We start from the raw sequence: 18,062 nt of genomic DNA, 5'->3' as shown, positions 1-18,062 counted from the left end.
GTAGATTATCTCCTAAGAGCAGATAGATTGGAATGAATGATTATACATGCCATCATACAGACCTATAAAGCAACTTAATAAAAATAAAAATGTGTTGCCTTTTTTTAGGGGTGTATAGATTTGCATGATTCTTATTATGACAGATACTAAAGAACAAATCCTTTCACAAATGTAATTTTCTGAGAACATTTAAAGAGAAATTGAAAACATTTGTTTTGTATTACAATGAAACGTTTCTAAATCGAATCCTCCAGAACTTTAAAATAGGTTCCATTTTAACAGGTGTAAGGCTTATCAAAATACAAATAAATTGATATAAACAGGACTTTATAAGTGTCTGGTAAAAACAGGTTTTCAGATTAATCATGGTTGGTTTAGACAGATTTCAATGTAGTATACCAATTCAAATTTTGAGTTATGTCCCTTACCTGTACGAGGGTCTATAATCACACTACCAGGTGGGATGTTGTTCAAATCTGTGGCTACAATGTAGACCTGCTGCCCACTTTGAGTAGGAAATACACCTAGAATAAACATGTTACAGTGGTTGTCAAGTTGAAAGATGAATTTTTTAATAACCTTATCAATAAGATCAGTTTCAACAAAGTTCCAGCAAATGCAATACATTAATCTTTATCTTAATCTACATCAATTTGGTGCATTAAAAAGTAATTCTCTGCCTAATGTTCATTAGGTGTGGCACATGAAGAAATAAAATGCAATTGCATTATCTATGTATTCACACCTCAAAATTTTGTGAAACAACCATCAAAGCATATGTAGTTTGCAATTTTACAATATTAATAGGCTAAATTTAGTTGAAATGCTCTCTAGAAAAAAATGGCAGGAAAATTTTCCCACAAATTTTATGCAGTAAAAAATATCTGATCACAGTTGGTTTCTAGATGAATTGAAAATATTTGAGGTAAAAAAAAGGCCAAATTGAGAAAAATGACGAGCAACCCATTGCAAAATCTAGTAATGAATAATTTGAAATAAAGAGGTTTATGCTGTCAGAGAAATCTGAAATTCATGAGTGAGTATTTATGGTTGTAATTCCCCATACTGTATATTCGAAAAACCTATGCAATTTTTATTTCAATTTATCATTTGAGATTATAATATCAACTAATTTTTGTTCTATACCATTTAAACTTCCACAACATTCAATTATGCGAATTTATTTCATACACAATTACGGTATAGGCCAATTTTTCTTATTCACTTTTAAATTAACCCCATTCGTATAATTACCTTGTACTGGTGACTGCACTGGCCCTGACGAGCTACACCTTGACAAAGGTGAACTATCTGTTCTACTACCAGGGGGTGTTGGTACCCCAGGTCTCTGTAACGGACTTCCCAATGACATACCACAGTTAAATGAATCTTTAATGAAAAAAAAAGAAAAAATTAAACTGGAATCATGTTCAACATGCTAACTGAATCTAGAATATTTCAAAAAGTATTGGCATAGAAAAAAATAATGATTAATTTGAAAAATAGTCAATTCTGAATTGTTTATGTATATATTTAGTTTTCATTACACTGGGATAGATATAGCAAGCACCTATAATTTGGTATAACGGTCCATTAAAATTGAAGGTTCTCAACAGATTATTAATGTTTACTAGTCAATCCTGACTAGTTAAGTAGTACTCCACACAAGAATCATGCAAAATATGATTCATGATTGGAAAGCCTACATATTATAATTTTTGTTATTTTGTCAATGTCATAGTATACAGAAAATAACATGTGGCGGCTTTACATATAACCCTTGTTTATAGGAAATAAAAGTTATGCAGTATGTATTGCAGATTTCCCAAATTAAGGGAAATAAGTCTGTAAATGACACTAAAATATGATTGAATATACTGGATTTTCCACGAGGATTAACTCCTAAAAGCAAACAGATTGGAATGAATTATTATACATTTCATCATATAGACCTATAAAGCAACTTAATAACAAAATAAAAATAAGCCTATTTTATAGGTGTATCACATTTTACAGACTTTGCATGATTCTTACAAAGACTACTACTTAAGACTTATTGCCCATTATTTGCTGTCTGCCTGTCAATACATCCCTAGTTTTCATTCACTTCTCCTCTTTAAACTGCTGTATGGAATTTGATGATCATTACATGTATACAAATTGAATTATCATGGGAAGGGGAGCAAGTATTATCACCCAGTGAGCTTTTCTTACAATTTTTTTCTGTTTCAATGATGAAATATTCCCTGAAGGGCTGGTCACATGAAATGAAATTTAGTTGATTTTCCTAATTTAATACCTGCTTTGTTCATGCTGTAACTTTTGTATGGCCCTGATTTGTGATTGATTTGTGTTGTTCCACCAAAACTGTTGGCTTTAGGGATGCCACGAACTTTTGATGAAGTTCTTTCATCTGTGCCATAACCACTAGAGTCTGTGCTACTTCCTAAATGGTTGCCGTCAGAATTCTTACTTAAGCTGTTTGGTCTAACTGGCATTCCTTCTACTGCCTTGTAACTATAACACAAGATGAATTTTGATATACTATGCAAGCAAAGCAGGCTCTTTAATGTTTAGAAATTCATAACTAGGATAAATATAAACCACTTAAAATTTCATCAGGTTTCAAATTCAAGTCAGCATTGTATTTACACTTTAAAATGAATTACAAAAAATACCATGAGGTAAAGTATTTAAAAAGACTGATGAGGTATAACTAAGTTCATAAGGTCAAACTTACTGAACCTTGCAAGGAAGAGATAAATTCAAGAGGTAAAAGTTATTTCTGAACAAAAAAAAAAATAGAACATTCTATTCCAATGAAGACAAGTTCTATTTTGACTCCTACCAAGCTAAGGTTCAGCATGTTTCCACAGCAAAGGTTCAGCAACTTTTCACCCAGCTAAGGTTCAGCACATGTGTTCCCCCAGCTAAAGCATAGCACGTTTTCCCCCAGCTAAGGTTCAGCACATGTGTTCCCCAGCTAAGGTTCAGCATGTTTCCCCAGCAAAGATTCAGCATGTGTTCCCCAGCTAAAGCACAGCATGTTTTCCCCAGCTAAGGTTCAGCACATGTGTTCCCCAGCTAAGGTCCAGCATGTTTCCCCAGCAAAGGTTCAGCATGTGTTCCCCAGCTAAAGCACAGCATGTTGTCTCCAGCTAAGGTTCAGCATGTGTTCCCCAGCTAAGGTTCAGCATGTTTCCCCAGCAAAGGTTCAGCATGTGTTCCCCAGCTAAGGTTCAGCACATGTGTTCCCCAGCTAAGGTACAGCATGATTTCCCCAGCTAAGGATCAGCATGTGTTCCCCAGCTGATGTTCAGCATGTGTTCCCAAGCTACGGTACAGCACTAAATGTTTTCTCCCTTTTAATCAGAGTTTTAGATGTCCATTTTTTAAATGTATTGATACTTTAATTTCAATTTCAGTTATGAAAATGTTTTTTTTCCTTAAAATTATTTCTTCTTTGTTCTTCTAATCATTCTTTCTCATTATTTTTCAGATTCTTGTGTAAATACTACTCATTACTAATTATAGCATACACATGTACCTTATTCAGTAAAACCTGTCAGAACCAAAAAAAAGTCCCTATACAATTTAAATTTATATTACACCTTAGTAAACCAAACACCAGTCTAAACTGAACCAATTCTAATATCCAGGGGTTTAGGTAAGACAAGTTTTACTATATTATACAAACAGAATCAACTCTCAACTTAAAAAAACAAGTTTTCAAAAAAATGTTGTATAGGTTAACCTGTTTAAACAGAACCACTCTTGGACTGTAGAATTTAATTGGTTTAGACAGGTGTTCAGTTCATCCAGGTTCAAAATACATGTTAACAGACACAATGGGACTTCAAAACATGTCTGGTTTACACAGGTTTTCATTAAATTCAGAGTTCGGGTTAGACAGGTTTCACTCTATTTTATAACTACTTTCAAAACACTTACATTTGCGTGCCTGCCATTTCTTCCTCTGTAAACGCTTCAGCCTAAAATTGATTAAGATATGTGCTATAAGTCATTGTTCATTTTTCTGAACAGACAGGGCACGTATTGACAAAAGAAGTAAAAAAACACACCGATAGTAAAAGGTTGAATAGTGATGATTATCACATAACACCCCACCTTGTCAAAAACAAGCATTTTCCAGATGTCCAGTCAACAACTTAATTCTTTGTCCTGTTTTGATATTATTTTTTATTGGATACCTAATGAAAATCTGTGCCTGCATTTTTCAATCAGATTTCAGATACCTCTTAGGGTTTTTGAGTGTTATGGGTTCAAAGAGGCCACACCCCAAAAAAATCAACTTTTTAAATTTTGGTATGATTTTGTAATATTTTTCTTTTATTGGATTCCTTGTGAAAATCCCTGCCAGCATTTTTCAATCAAATTTCAGATTCCTCTTTCTTTTTTTGCATTTTTCTGTCAATAAACAATGTATATAAAATGCACCTTCAACTCTACTTTGACAATAAAATGATAAGAAGAAATCCTCTTTCCCTTTTTGTATTTAATAAAAAAAATAGCAAAACCAAGATATTTATTTTGAATAACTTCATCACATTACATAGACCTGGTTTTACAGAGCCAACAAAAAGAGCCAAATTCAGAAGTAAACATAAAATAAAATAAGAACCTATTGGTAGTAAATTCAATATTTGAAAAAGCGAAAGCAAATAAGGTCTGATTTCAGTGCTTACATAAAAACACACCTGCAAACCAGTGTCATCAACACTTTGGAAAATCTTGTTCCGAACTTTTTCATATTCCTCTTTCCTTTCTTCAAATGATTTAGCCTTAGTATTCATTAAACTTTTAGCCGACAGCTTGTAACCACTCTGAAATTACAATTATAACAAATGTTACCACAAAAATTTTGCATGTACAAATATCTTCTACATAAGTATGAATGTGCACCAAAATACTAAGCTGCAAATGTAACTATTTATAAACGATAAATCTTTGTCTGGATTGTAGCCCCAAAAATATATGTTTTATCATTGAACAGAATCATTTTTTTGAAAAATGAAACAATCCTCAATAAAAAAAAATGAAGTACATCTATTCATTCAGACTATGCAAATGTTCACCCATTCCAGTATACTTTAATAGCAATAGATTTTTAGAGTTTTGAAAATAGGAGAAGTGATGTCCTGCATTATGACACATGAATTATGGTATTTCTCCAATCTCAAGCTGACAATATGTTATTTTTCTCTCTCTAGTTGCACATAGAAAGTGTGAATCTGGATGACCAGAAACCATGTTTCAGTGCCATAATGCTTTATACTAGTAACTACCTCTCTATCATCCAGACTGTTGACACTCCTCTTCATGATCATCTTTGGTCTTCTATGTCCTGGTTCACCTGACTCTATGTGATCCTTAAAGCTAAAATTTGGTCTGGGAAAACAAAAAAAAAAACATCTATAAATTCTAGTCTGAAAGCTACAGTGATTTGGAATAAAATAATTGTTTATTTGTACTGAAATTGTACGACTTCAACCTCAGAAAAACTGCTATTTTACAAATGCAATACATGTAAATCACCAATGCACACGGAAAGTTGGTTAATGTACTTGAACAAACTTACATTCGAGTGTTTGAAGTTTTATTAACAATGACACACTTTCCAGTTTGGTCCACATTATGGTCCAGACCAAAAAATGCTGAGATTCTGTGAACTAACATTCTGTCATAAGATGACATCTGTGGAAATTTGAGGTAATGGTGCCTGCAAATAAAAACGATCAGATTACTATTCATAGCCATTTATTCCATGTCACTTGTGAAATACCAAAAGCATAAAAACATTCAAGTCCAGCAACTCTCGAAACTTCCCAAAACCCAAATGGCTGTATGTGATCAAATACAGATGGGGTCTAACTATCCTACAAAATTTCAGCAAAACAGGTCAGTCGAAAGAATTCATTTTTTCCATCAGTGTTTTAAGGCAGATTCAGTCCATTATCTTTCAAGATTGCCTGCTTTTTGGTATGGAATGGTTAAAAATAGAATAAGAGAAGCTCTAGGAAAAGTTGCTAATAAAAATGACAAGAAAGGAAATCCTTTTAAAAAAAACTTGAATCTTTGAAGAAAAACTGCTAAAACATTTTAAAATAAAATAATGGAAAAAGAATCTAAACCTTGTCAATAATCATTTTTAAAAAGTTTAATTCAATAGCAACAAATCATTTAATATCTTTCTACAGTCAAACCTTGTTAAGTCAAAGTCGAAAGGACCATGCAAGAATGTTTGAGTTATCCGAGGTTCGAGTAATCCAAGGTCGAGGATAAACCAGAAATACTAGTAGTTTGGTCCATGATTGTTTCTGTATTTATATCATTTGTTATGCTTGTACATCTACATGTGTTTCACTTTACATGGTACTTTGTAATGTCATGCGTTTCAAATCGAAACGTATATCGTGTTTGAAATACTGAATGGCAGCGAGGGTTATAATGAAATTTCCTTTTTATATTTTCTATATAAAAAACACCATAGTTCATAACATGATGCTTTGTTTGATTCACAATCAGAAGTATCGTCAAACCATGTGCTCTACAATATTACGATAAAATTTCAGATTCACTGGTGAAACAAATGTAGTCATTGAAATACTCTTACTATTGTCTGTTTGATGTTTCATTAAATAAGTCAGATACCATTACAATTCATCTGCATTTTTTAAAATTTTTTCAAAAAAATCAAAATATCTGATACCACTGTTAGTGCAAATTCTCACGTGTTATTAATAAAATTTGTTTCTTTTAACAACACATGCAATTTTAAATTAGTTAAATAAAAAAATCAAACCATAAAGAGTGTCAACACATTAATTTCATTTGCCACGCTAATTGTTGTTAAAACACACCTCGATCATGGTTTGTCATAAAACAATCAGTTTTCCGACTAATTAGTTGACTTTGAGACATCAGGGTTAATTAACCTCGAAGTCCTATCGTGAAGACTGATTGATTACTTTGAGTTATCCAAGGTTTTCAATTCATCTGAGTTCGAGTCATCCGAGGTAAAATTGTATTGGAGTAAGCGGAGTTTTGCTGGGACTTTGTAATAGTTCAAGTTATCTGAGATTTCGATTAATCCGAGTTTGACACATCGAGGTTCGACTGTATTTTTATGTTTGGTGAATACACATTAGAGACTTACTTTGGCTCATTGATGAAATTGTTAATATCAGTCTCAAGTTTTAGTAACATGCTACGATCTTTCTGTGTCTTATTTAATGTCTTATGAATAAATTCTTCCAAATCTATACCAGTAGAATCTTTGTATGGACTTTTATCAAAACTGGAATCTGAAATAGATATGAACATAATTTGGTTTACATTCATCAACTACTATCAGAGGAAGATTAACAAGACCAATTCCATGACATCAAAAGCAATATCAGTGATCAACAGTATGGTCCATGTTGATCATAAATTTGCAGAAATGAGGATAATGATTTTAAAGTTTAACTTCAACATACAAGCCAACAAAATTTTAGGTAATGAATCAGCTGAGGTTTCTACAAGAGGAAAAATTTCCAACACTTCAAGTAAATGTTGTCAAAGTTCCAACTTAATTTTTTTTTCGCACTTCAATATTAATCATAAAGAATGTTCAGAACTTTTTTGGCAGCAGTTTTAATCCCTGTCATTCCATTATGTATTTTATACTTAAACATATGTAGCAACATATGTTGTAATTGTTCCATAATTTGTAAGGTGTATGTTTAATAAAAAAAATAATCATGGAAGTATTAAGTGGTTGCAATTTTTTATTCTCTTAATTGTCTTGAGCATGTTGGTTTTGTAAATTTTAATTGACACTCAAAAAAGAGACCTATGACAGCTTGCAGTGAGAATCCTACTTTAAGCAGAACTAGACATCCCCTTGTATTTTCACCATCTTACTTGACTATTGGTTGTGTTAATTTCCCCAAATTAAATGCTTCATCATATTTTCAATTTCTACTTTCTGTCTCCTTCAGATTAAGTTTTGTGTTTCTGGAATGTATTCAATTTTTTTTTGCCTTGGATCCTGTTTCATGGCATCAAAAATCATTATCTAAATGTTTGTTTTCAAAATTTTGCAATTTAAGTGTATAAGCTTCATTCATTAAAGTTGGCCAATACAATTTTCCCTTTTTTAAGGCAAGATTTCATTCAGCCTTGATGATACATTAGTTCTTACCTCTTGAAAGACTAGATGAAGTACCTGCCTCCGAACTTTGTGAATTATTCTTCTCCAGACGTGATGACGACTGAAATGTAAAAAAATTGTCAGTAAAAATATGCATTTCAGCCATCTACATTACAAGTATACTAGATTAAATATAGATAACAGGTATTTATCAAAAGTTGTGAGCTTTATGTAAGCATCACCTCTCCGTACCTAATAAAAAAATGAAAAAAAACTAATAACAATTATTTTCTACTGTGAATAAAGTTGTTAATAGCAGATGAATATCCCTGAAGATTAATCAGATTTCAACACCTACTAAAGAAACCAAATGAAAAAAAAAATTGTCACTGTGAAGCAGACATAAATATTAACTAATATCAAAAATTGTGATTGGCATACCACCTCCCTATTTCAATAATATCTTTTTAGGATAACAGTGTGATTAGGTAACACAATGTGGGTGTAGACAGAAGTTACATAAATCAGTATTGTATACAATCTCATCTACTGTCTACTAAGCAATTTCTAGTTTGGAAAAGAGCCTTTTGGTTTACCACCAAATTGTCAGCATTTTATACCTTTCTCTAGTTGAATAGAAACCAATGAAAATCAACAAGAAATCTTCAATAAGTTCAAGGCAAAAATAAAATAAAATGTGTTTCCTGCTACACTACCTACCCTATCTTTTGTGCCTACCCTGAACATTTTATGGCCTTTTTGGCTCAAGCACCATTAAAGTCTACATTGTTTCCCCATTAGCTCCATGTAAAATATTTTTTTTTTAAAAATAACATAATTTTCCTAACTACCCTAGTTTTTCTTTACCCATCTCAACTGAACCTAAACACTAGGTCACCCACCATTCAATTATCTATTTGTAGTAATAATAATGTATTGACCAATGATCTACTGAGGTCTCACAAACCACTTCCGGGTCAAATGGCCACCCCCCTATGTAGTACCAAAAACACACTGAACCTAGACATATGCATTGTAAGTGTATTATTTGTGTGTATTATGATTAAAAGTAGTCAAAATAAAGCTGAGAATGTGTACTTTAAAATCATATATGTAATTAACTACAAAAGTGTATGAATATTGTTTACATGTGTGAGTAATTTGCCTCCATGCTGTCAGTTAGCAGAACAGGTAAAAATGTGGATTTTCAGTATTATTTATTCAAGTAAATTTTGTGAAGAATTTCTACTATCATCGTACCATTAGCATAATGATTTTGGAAGCCTTATTTTCCAAGCTTTGCAATGGTATGCAGCTTTATGATGTCATTTGTCCTGGGAATTCACAGTTAGACTTTGAAAATTACTTTTTTAACATGTAAAGTAATGGAAACGTTAGAAGTGGTTAGTGAGACCTGAGTTTAAAGTTCAATAAGTTTCTTCCATTTTTAACCGAAGCAATCTTAGCTACAATACAAGTCTCATTAAAGTTTATCAAGGCAATTCTGTAATGGACTGAGTCCAATTTGAAAATAAATGTTTTAATTTATGATATTTCCAAAATTTAATTTAGTAATCTCAAAAGAGAGGGGTCTTCCATGTCATTTCAGTTTCTTTCTGCTAAGTTTCATTAGAATCTATGAAGAACCTCAGAATTAGTTTTTGTACATAGGTTAAATGTCTATGTACATGTTACAATAAATTTTGAAAGTTTTCCCATGATACTTGTATTTTGCAGTTAAGACACAAGTGACAACAAATTGTAACAGTATAAAGAAGACATTCATTTCAACAGTTGAATTTGCCTGCAAGTTCAAAATATACCAGGATGCAATATATGCAAGGTAAGAATGCAATAAGTAATTCTACTTACTGATGATTTCGATAATGTGCCATTTGATGGACTTTCCAATAAATTCTGTTGTTCCAATGGTGGCGATGTAATCTCAAAAGCCTTACTTCGAGTTAATTTACATAACTTAGGATTGTTCTGAAAGAGACATCAACACATATTTGAATTTAAAAATTAAAAACCAACAAAAAGACATATATATTCCAAAAGCTTATTGGCATGCTTTTAAAATTAATACTTATAATGAGAATAAGTATGGTGTATATGTCAAAGAATCTGGATGAAAATGTCAGCCAAAGGTCACCCATTAGTCTTCAACTAACAACGAGGAAATCCTCAAACCACACAGCAGGCTGCAGCAGGCCCCATAACATCATTATATACAGGTATAGGTTGCCATTATACATGCATAAACAGTTAACTGCTTGTGTAGCTAACATATGGATAATTTTAGAATTGACAACCTTTCAAATGAAGTGATCATACATACTGTAAATTGTTTTGTAAAGCAGTGCTTATGCAATAAACCATCCACTGAACCAGTAAAAAGACATCATAAAACCATCAAACGCATTCACTGCAGGAAAAGAAAATTCACTGAACCAGAATACTAGAAAAGTCCTCAACTTCAACACATATATCAGGGTTTGAAATAAGCAAGGGCCCACTCATCAATGGCCCCTAAATTGTGTGTGGGCTGCTGAAATTTCTACTGTGTTTGTAAACAGACCTGATTTTCGCTGACCGAGAAAAAAGCTGAAATGGCCATACCAGAAGTCAAACACTATAAATAAAGAAACAGTAACTGTAAAATCCAGATTTAAAAAAAAACATATTTCTGCTTTAAAGCGGATGAAAATCATGTCTGGTAAAGAACTTAACATATTGGCTACCATATTTCAAACTGTGGGCTATCAAGCCAAAATTTGAAGTCCACCAACAATTTAATCATCATTGGTCTTACCATGCATAAACAAGATTTTTTTTAATTTGTCACTAAGACTAGACTATTTGATGAAGCCTTAACAAATGGGGATACTAACTCTGGTGTTGCCATGTTATCTGAATGAAATAACAATGAAAATTACACTAAAAAAATATAAAAAATCAGACATGATTTTTACAAGGCCAAGAATGATAGGTATTTACAAGATCAAACTAAACATATGGTAATAAATAACAGTAAAATCTGTCATTTTAAAACCTAAATTCCATTTTAAAGCGAAATAACAGTAAAATCTGTAATTAAAAACCAAAATTCCAGTTAAATGATTGATTGATTGTTGGGGTTTAACACCCATGCAGCAATATTTCAGCCATACCCAATTAAAAGTGAAATAACAGTAAAATCTGTAATTTAAAAACCTAAATTCCATTTCAAAGTGAAATAAAATCACGTCTGGATTATACAAAAAACCAAGATTATATTTTGAAAAAAAAATACGTATATAGTTTGTCTTAACATATGTAGTATACCTGAACATGATTACAATCAGGTGAGTTGTTCTGTGTAGCTTCTTCAATAATAGGACTAGAATCTGCTTGCTCTGTACTAACTGTTACAGTGTGCACCACTTCTTGATCTACAATTAATGGAAAAATACATAGACTTCATGCTATCCATACATATATATAACATAAAACCCTGCTGTTGTCCTAGCCACATTTACGTCACAAGTTGCCCTTACATTTACAGCAATCCACATTTTTACTGCTCATGTATCAACCTGAAACCCAACAAAGAAACTCCCTCTTCTCTCATTTTTATGTTTATCTACTTTTTTTACTCAGAATCTGAACTTCTCTGAACATATTTACCTTCCAAAATATCCATCATAATGTTAATGATAAATGTATCATTATGTGTACACTATTCAACATTAATATCAATCATAGGATCAATTTCAGATATATCCCTTCTACATTAGCATGATTAAAAATCCTTTCAAGTTGAAGGACCCAGTTCAGGAAGTACAATCCAAATACAACAGATCACTTGAATGTTTGAATACATGGCAAATCTGCACAGATAATAGAACTTTTAAATGACAGAATGTGTCTATTTTTGACCCAGAGTAAATCTATATTTAGACTGTTTTTTCCCATAGGGCTGATAGGAATGTATTTTGATCATTGGCGAAATAACAAGAGAAAGAGAAGAAAAAAAACCAGGATATTGTGTGGGAGTGACGATGAACATTTCTTTAATAAAATTTGATCTCTGTACTTTTGTCAGTAAATGGATTTACCTAATGTATTTTTATCAAGATTGGTACTAAATAAAATTTGGTTAATTCAAACATTATTAGTTGAAAACCTTGGATAAATTAGTAAAAAAAAAAGATTATAAAATACAACACCTCATTTACAATTTGTTTGTTTGGGGTTTTTTATATATTTTTTTTTTAATGAGACAGAAGTAGCATGCAAGTGGATGAAGTTATACTAGAGAGGGTGATATCCTAGGTACCAGTAGACCTTACGAAACTTAATTCACCATGTCCATGGGTTGAGTTATCTAATATCTTTGCACAACTGGAACTACTTGGTCTTTATCACTACACTTTAAATATAACAAGAAAGGTGGAGAAGTTCCAATTAGTATTTGCCCCCCAAAAAATCACTGTGTAGGTCCTCAGTGGTTCTTGGATCTTAGGTATGTATAGGTAACTTTTATGAGGACTGTGTCCAGTATTATGAATACCCTTCTCAGTTGAGTTATTCCTCAATTTCAATAAATGTTATTTTTTTACATGGATGTGAACGTTGGAACACCTTGGAATTTTGATAAGCTACAGAATTAAATGTTTCAGCTGAATTTCAAGAATAACACTTCTCTCTCATGACAGGGAAAAGATTCATTTTTGTCCCCAATGATAGACCTTCTATCCCTTTTCATATGCACCATATACAAGACACATTAATCAAGTCTGTTCTACTGAGCCAGAATACTTAAGATACAATCCTCACTGAATGTGTGGGTGGTTGTAGTATTTTGTTCCACTGAATGCCAAGAAAGCTTTTTAAGTCATGCTATAATGCAATTACTTCTGGATCATTTTTTAACCAGTGAAAACACTAGCTCTGTACATGTCAGTTCTTAAATATCTACAAATGCTTCCTGTATTTGATGCATGGTGAAAGATGAATGAACATGTTATAATTTCAGTGTACATAGATCATAGAAATGACATAAATTATGTCATAAGATTTATTTTCTAAAAGTCTCTTTGAAATAGGATAAATCCCTAATAACAGCCCTCCAGACCAATTAAAATGCAATGTATGAGAGAAATAATATACAGCCATGGTAATTACACCCACTGGTTCTGGCTTTCTAGAGATTTGGTGGTTGCAGAGAATATCAGATCCGGTAAATGTGCCTCAAACAGATATGAAATGTTTGACAAACTTACCTGTAGTGATGGTGGAATCTGATTGGTCAGATCCAGGACTGGTTTCTTGATCCTCTTCCTCTTCAATTTCAGACTGTTTCCGTAATGGAACTTTATTATTTCTGCCATCAAGTTTTTGGTCAGTTGCCATGGTCATGTGGAAAAGCTTATCTGAAAAAAGATAATTTATTAATTGAGCAATGTTTGTTTCCATAAATAAATTAAATCATGTTTTAAAATGTTCATGAAAAGTTTTTTTTCAAAAACAGAACTTAACAAAGATAATGAAATACCACAAAATTAATATTTTCAAGAAGAAGTGTAATTTTTCTTTTTAATGCATTTGATTACCAGTAGCTTTTCTAACTTTACTCTGTCTCCATGCCTTAATTTCTCTCTACACACTCTAAGTTATGCAATCAACTATCAAATAACACCAAAAAATAGGTAAAAAAAGACAGAAATGGTCAGGTTGCTGTAAACAGGAAGCAGAAGCATGACAGATCTAAAAATCACAACCCACAATATTACTGTAGATTCATACCAATTATCAAGTGGCTGAGCTTTATAGTTACTGAAAAAAATGTTAGGAAAATATTTTCCCTGCCCATCAGCTACCTGACTGACATGCACCATTCTATCAACCAATTTGCAGGAGTACAACCATGCCAATGAGCCAGATTGTTGGATGTATGACCATTCAAAATTTTCAGGGCCAGTTTAGGGTATTAGTGGCTAATGTTCATTATATGCATATTCAAATAGATTCCTACCTTTAAATAAATACATAAAATAATCCAATGTCAACCAAACAGACTATATTAATGTAGCATTAGCAACTCAATCAAACATCAAGGCAATGACGTACAATTTGACAAATGACGTAGATTCTTCGTTTTTGAACCTTTACCTGCTTATATTTCAATTGAAACTTTCTTCAATTAGCACCATGTCAAAAGTCAACTCTACATTTCTACCTTATATTGGTATAGCATATGAAAACACCTGCATCTAAAAGTTAAATATGACGCACAGACTTAGCATTTTCACTAAAAAAAAAATGGACTTTCAATATCAGACTTCAAATGGAAAAACAAAGACTAATACATGTATGTCTTGATCTCAGCCACCAATAACATAGATTTGTCAGCTCATAAGAGTCTTCAATATGTATAAAAACACTTAGCAAGTTAAAAAACTACAGTGTGGGTTACTCATTCCCATGTGTAATGTCCCAATCATAGCATATACCACTGAAAAAATGGCTCAGTTCAACATGCTAAAGTGTAGCAAAAATATATTAAATCTATCCCTAATAGGTACTGCACATCTTCAATATGAATATTTCACTGTGCAAAGTTTTAATAATATTGCTTTAATACTTTTTTGAGTTACAGATTACAAAAAGTAGGTATCCTTAAGTGTGACAGACAGCATATTTAGTCGAGAGGTTACTAGAACTGATTTCACCATCAGTGATGCAGGTAAGAGAATAATGGCTATAAACTTGTGCAGTAAAGTGTGAAAGGGCCACAACTGCATAAAAAATTATCCAACATAGGCAAATTACAATCAATGGCATACATACCAAGATATACAGAATCTACCTGTACATTTAAAATACCAATAATTCAAATTATTTCCATATAAAGCCAAAGACAACTGAGTAATTGTAATAACAGACTGACAGATGAAACTGAAGACTGAAGTCTCTTGTCTATTAATACAGGAGACTAAAAAATAATTTTGTATATGAAGACTAACAAAAAAAAGACAATGGAATCCAGGATGTTAAGTATCCCTAAGCAATAAATTCAATGTTATGAAATCAATTCTAAAACACAAAAAATGCAAAATATTTCATAATGTTACTAGTTTTTTAACAAGACTTATGACTTTATATCAATGATGTGACTTAAGATTCCACAATATGGTACACCTATGAAAAGGCTTTTGTGAAAGTACCTGAAAGTGGCTGAGGTAAGTAGTTGCAGAAAAATACTGCAGAATAAAAAAACCAAAGTGAAAAGGTTTAGACATACAAATGGACAAACGAACACCCAGATCATATATACCCCCACTGTAATGAAAAAGTGGTGGACAAACAGACAGATGCCAAGATCATATATACCCCCCACTGCAACTATAAAGAAGTTGCAGAAAAACTGTAATGAAAAGGTGGTGGACAGACAGACAGACAGATGCCAAGATCACATTATATCCCCCACTGCAACTATAAAGAAGTTGCAGAAAAACTGTAATGAAAAGGTGGTGGACAGACAGACAGATGCCAAGATCACATTATATCCCCCACTGCAACTTTAAAGAAGTTACAGAAAAACTGTAATGAAAAGGTGGTGGACAGACAGACACTAAGATCACATTATACCCCCCACTGCAACTATAAAGAAGTTGCAGAAAAACTGTAATGAAAAGGTGGTGGACAGACAGACAGATGCCAAGATCACATTATACCCCCACTGCAACTATAAAGAAGTTGCAGAAAAACTGTAATGAAAAGGTGGTGGACAGACAGACAGATGCCAAGATCACATTATACCCCCCACTGCAACTATAAAGAAGTTGCAGAAAAACTGTAATGAAAAGGTGGTGGACAGACAGACAGACAGATGCCAAGATCACATTATATCCCCCACTGCAACTATAAAGAAGTTGCAGAAAAACTGTAATGAAAAGGTGGTGGACAGACAGACAGATGCCAAGATCACATTATATCACCCACTGCAACTATAAAGAAGTTACAGAAAAACTGTAATGAAAAGGTGGTGGACAGACAGACACTAAGATCACATTATACCCCCCCCACTGCAACTATAAAGAAGTTGCAGAAAAACTGTAATGAAAAGGTGGTGGACAGACAGACAGACAGATGCCAAGATCACATTATATCCCCCACTGCAACTATAAAGAAGTTGCAGAAAAACTGTAATGAAAAGGTGGTGGACAGACAGACAGATGCCAAGATCACATTATATCCCCCACTGCAACTATAAAGAAGTTACAGAAAAACTGTAATGAAAAGGTGGTGGACAGACAGACACTAAGATCACATTATACCCCCCACTGCAACTATAAAGAAGTTGCAGAAAAACTGTAATGAAAAGGTGGTGGACAGACAGACAGATGCCAAGATCACATTATACCCCCCACTGCAACTATAAAGAAGTTGCAGAAAAACTGTAATGAAAAGGTGGTGGACAGACAGACACTAAGATCACATTATATCCCCCATTGCAACTATAAAGAAGTTGCAGAAAAACTGTAACGAAAAGGTGGTGAACAGACAGACAGATGCCAATTATGAATGAGTTGTAATGAAAAGGTGGTGGACAGACTGACAGACATCAAGATCACTACATACTTTATAGTTTCAAAGCAGAGTATATAATAGTAGAAAGATACAGGTTTATATCAAGTAAAAAATCAAATACTCTATGTATGTACATTATGCACACTACCACAGTCTCATTCCATTTCTTGTGACAGGTACATACATTGTTCAGAATTTAATATAGTGTAGATCTTCAAACTAGCACTTGACTTGTATGATATATATGCAAGATAGGTCAGTTGTCAAGCCTTTATTTGTTTTGATTTTTCTCCAGTTTTAAAAATAGTAAAAAGGGTTAATTATTTCTTTCTTAGAATACTTCACTAGTCACATTTACAACAAAATGCCCATGTATAATTCTACAATGAAGTTCTTTTCCACAATCAAAGTACATGTACAGTAGTAACCAGGGGCAGATAAAGGAATTTAAAGTATGAGGATTAGAAAGGGAGGCAGATTGACAAGCTAAAACAAAGGGAAAGTTGTTTTGTTTTTTTTTTCTTGTTTTTTTTAACAATTCTTGATTATACAGATATATATTCCCCATATTATGAGAAACAGTCAGCTTAATTGGCTAAATTTGATGTCTTAAAAACTTAACACCCCAACATACTACAACTGCATGGCTGAACTTCAACTCCTGTAGTGGACTGGAATAATTTGTTTGGATAGTACCTAGTAGTTAAAGAACAACTAACAATCCCCTACATACATATACCAAAGGTTACCTCCCTTCTTGAAGAGTTAAAGAAAAAACTTAAACTGAACCACTGAAGGTAGTTATAGTTCTCTCACCTTTTGAATTGTCTAATTCATAAAATCCAACCTGAAATTTATCCTAATTGAAACATTTACTCTCAGGAATTCATGATTATCATACTGACTAACTTGAAAAACATCAAGCTTCTACATACACATCGAAACAGGCTCTGGTTAAAACATTTCACTTTCGGAACTAAAAAGTAATCTTTTAAATATATGTTCTGACACCAACGTAACAAAACCAACAGAAAGAGTTAGTCACCATCCGCTGTAAATGAAATAAAAAAAATTAAATTAGGAAAAAACAGTGGGTTATCATACAATTGAAGAGAATTTATATCAATTTCCAAATCACAAGATTAACTATAATCAGTGTTTACGAGTGGATTCTGATGGAAACGTCACTTTTCACCACGTAAAAAAAAACAACGTATCAACAAGTCAAAGTAATAGAATCATCAAATAGGGAAGTCTTTGCGTCAAGAGACAAACTACGTCATCGTAAACAAATTATTCTTCTAAGTGGAGATGTGTTTTTCTAGTAAAG

General features: G+C 32.7%; 1 protein-coding gene across 10 annotated transcripts in view; it reads right to left on the bottom strand.

Annotated features, from left to right (window-relative positions):
- Positions 1 to 18,062, bottom strand: part of LOC148612637 (R3H domain-containing protein 2-like) — a 79,263-nt gene that overhangs the window by 8,663 nt on the left and 52,538 nt on the right. For 4 of the 10 annotated variants that reach the window (XM_088594281.1, XM_088594280.1, XM_088594289.1 and 1 more), the window contains 12 exons: positions 13,423 to 13,572; positions 11,483 to 11,589; positions 10,028 to 10,144; positions 8,207 to 8,276; positions 7,178 to 7,325; positions 5,600 to 5,740; positions 5,307 to 5,409; positions 4,707 to 4,844; positions 3,952 to 3,992; positions 2,300 to 2,517; positions 1,255 to 1,389; positions 429 to 524 (listed from right to left, as the gene is read on the bottom strand). In XM_088594281.1, the coding sequence (XP_088450407.1) occupies positions 429 to 524; positions 1,255 to 1,389; positions 2,300 to 2,517; positions 3,952 to 3,992; positions 4,707 to 4,844; positions 5,307 to 5,409; positions 5,600 to 5,740; positions 7,178 to 7,325; positions 8,207 to 8,276; positions 10,028 to 10,144; positions 11,483 to 11,589; positions 13,423 to 13,558 (1,450 nt within the window). In that variant the 5' untranslated portion in view covers positions 13,559 to 13,572. Of the gene's footprint in view, positions 1 to 428; positions 525 to 1,254; positions 1,390 to 2,299; positions 2,518 to 3,951; positions 3,993 to 4,706; positions 4,845 to 5,306; positions 5,410 to 5,599; positions 5,741 to 7,177; positions 7,326 to 8,206; positions 8,277 to 10,027; positions 10,145 to 11,482; positions 11,590 to 11,824; positions 11,981 to 13,422; positions 13,573 to 17,548; positions 17,825 to 18,062 lie in introns of those variants that run through there. The other 6 variants (XM_088594283.1, XM_088594286.1, XM_088594284.1 and 3 more) reach the window with 4 other exon arrangements.

This window comes from Perna viridis, chromosome 7, assembly GCF_037379345.1.
Source record: "Perna viridis isolate PV_CMFRI_1.1 ecotype Kerala chromosome 7, ASM3737934v1, whole genome shotgun sequence".
Lineage (NCBI taxonomy): Eukaryota > Metazoa > Mollusca > Bivalvia > Mytilida > Mytilidae > Perna > Perna viridis.
Note: the sequence above shows the minus strand (reverse complement) of the source record. Positions and strands in the feature narration are given on the sequence as shown.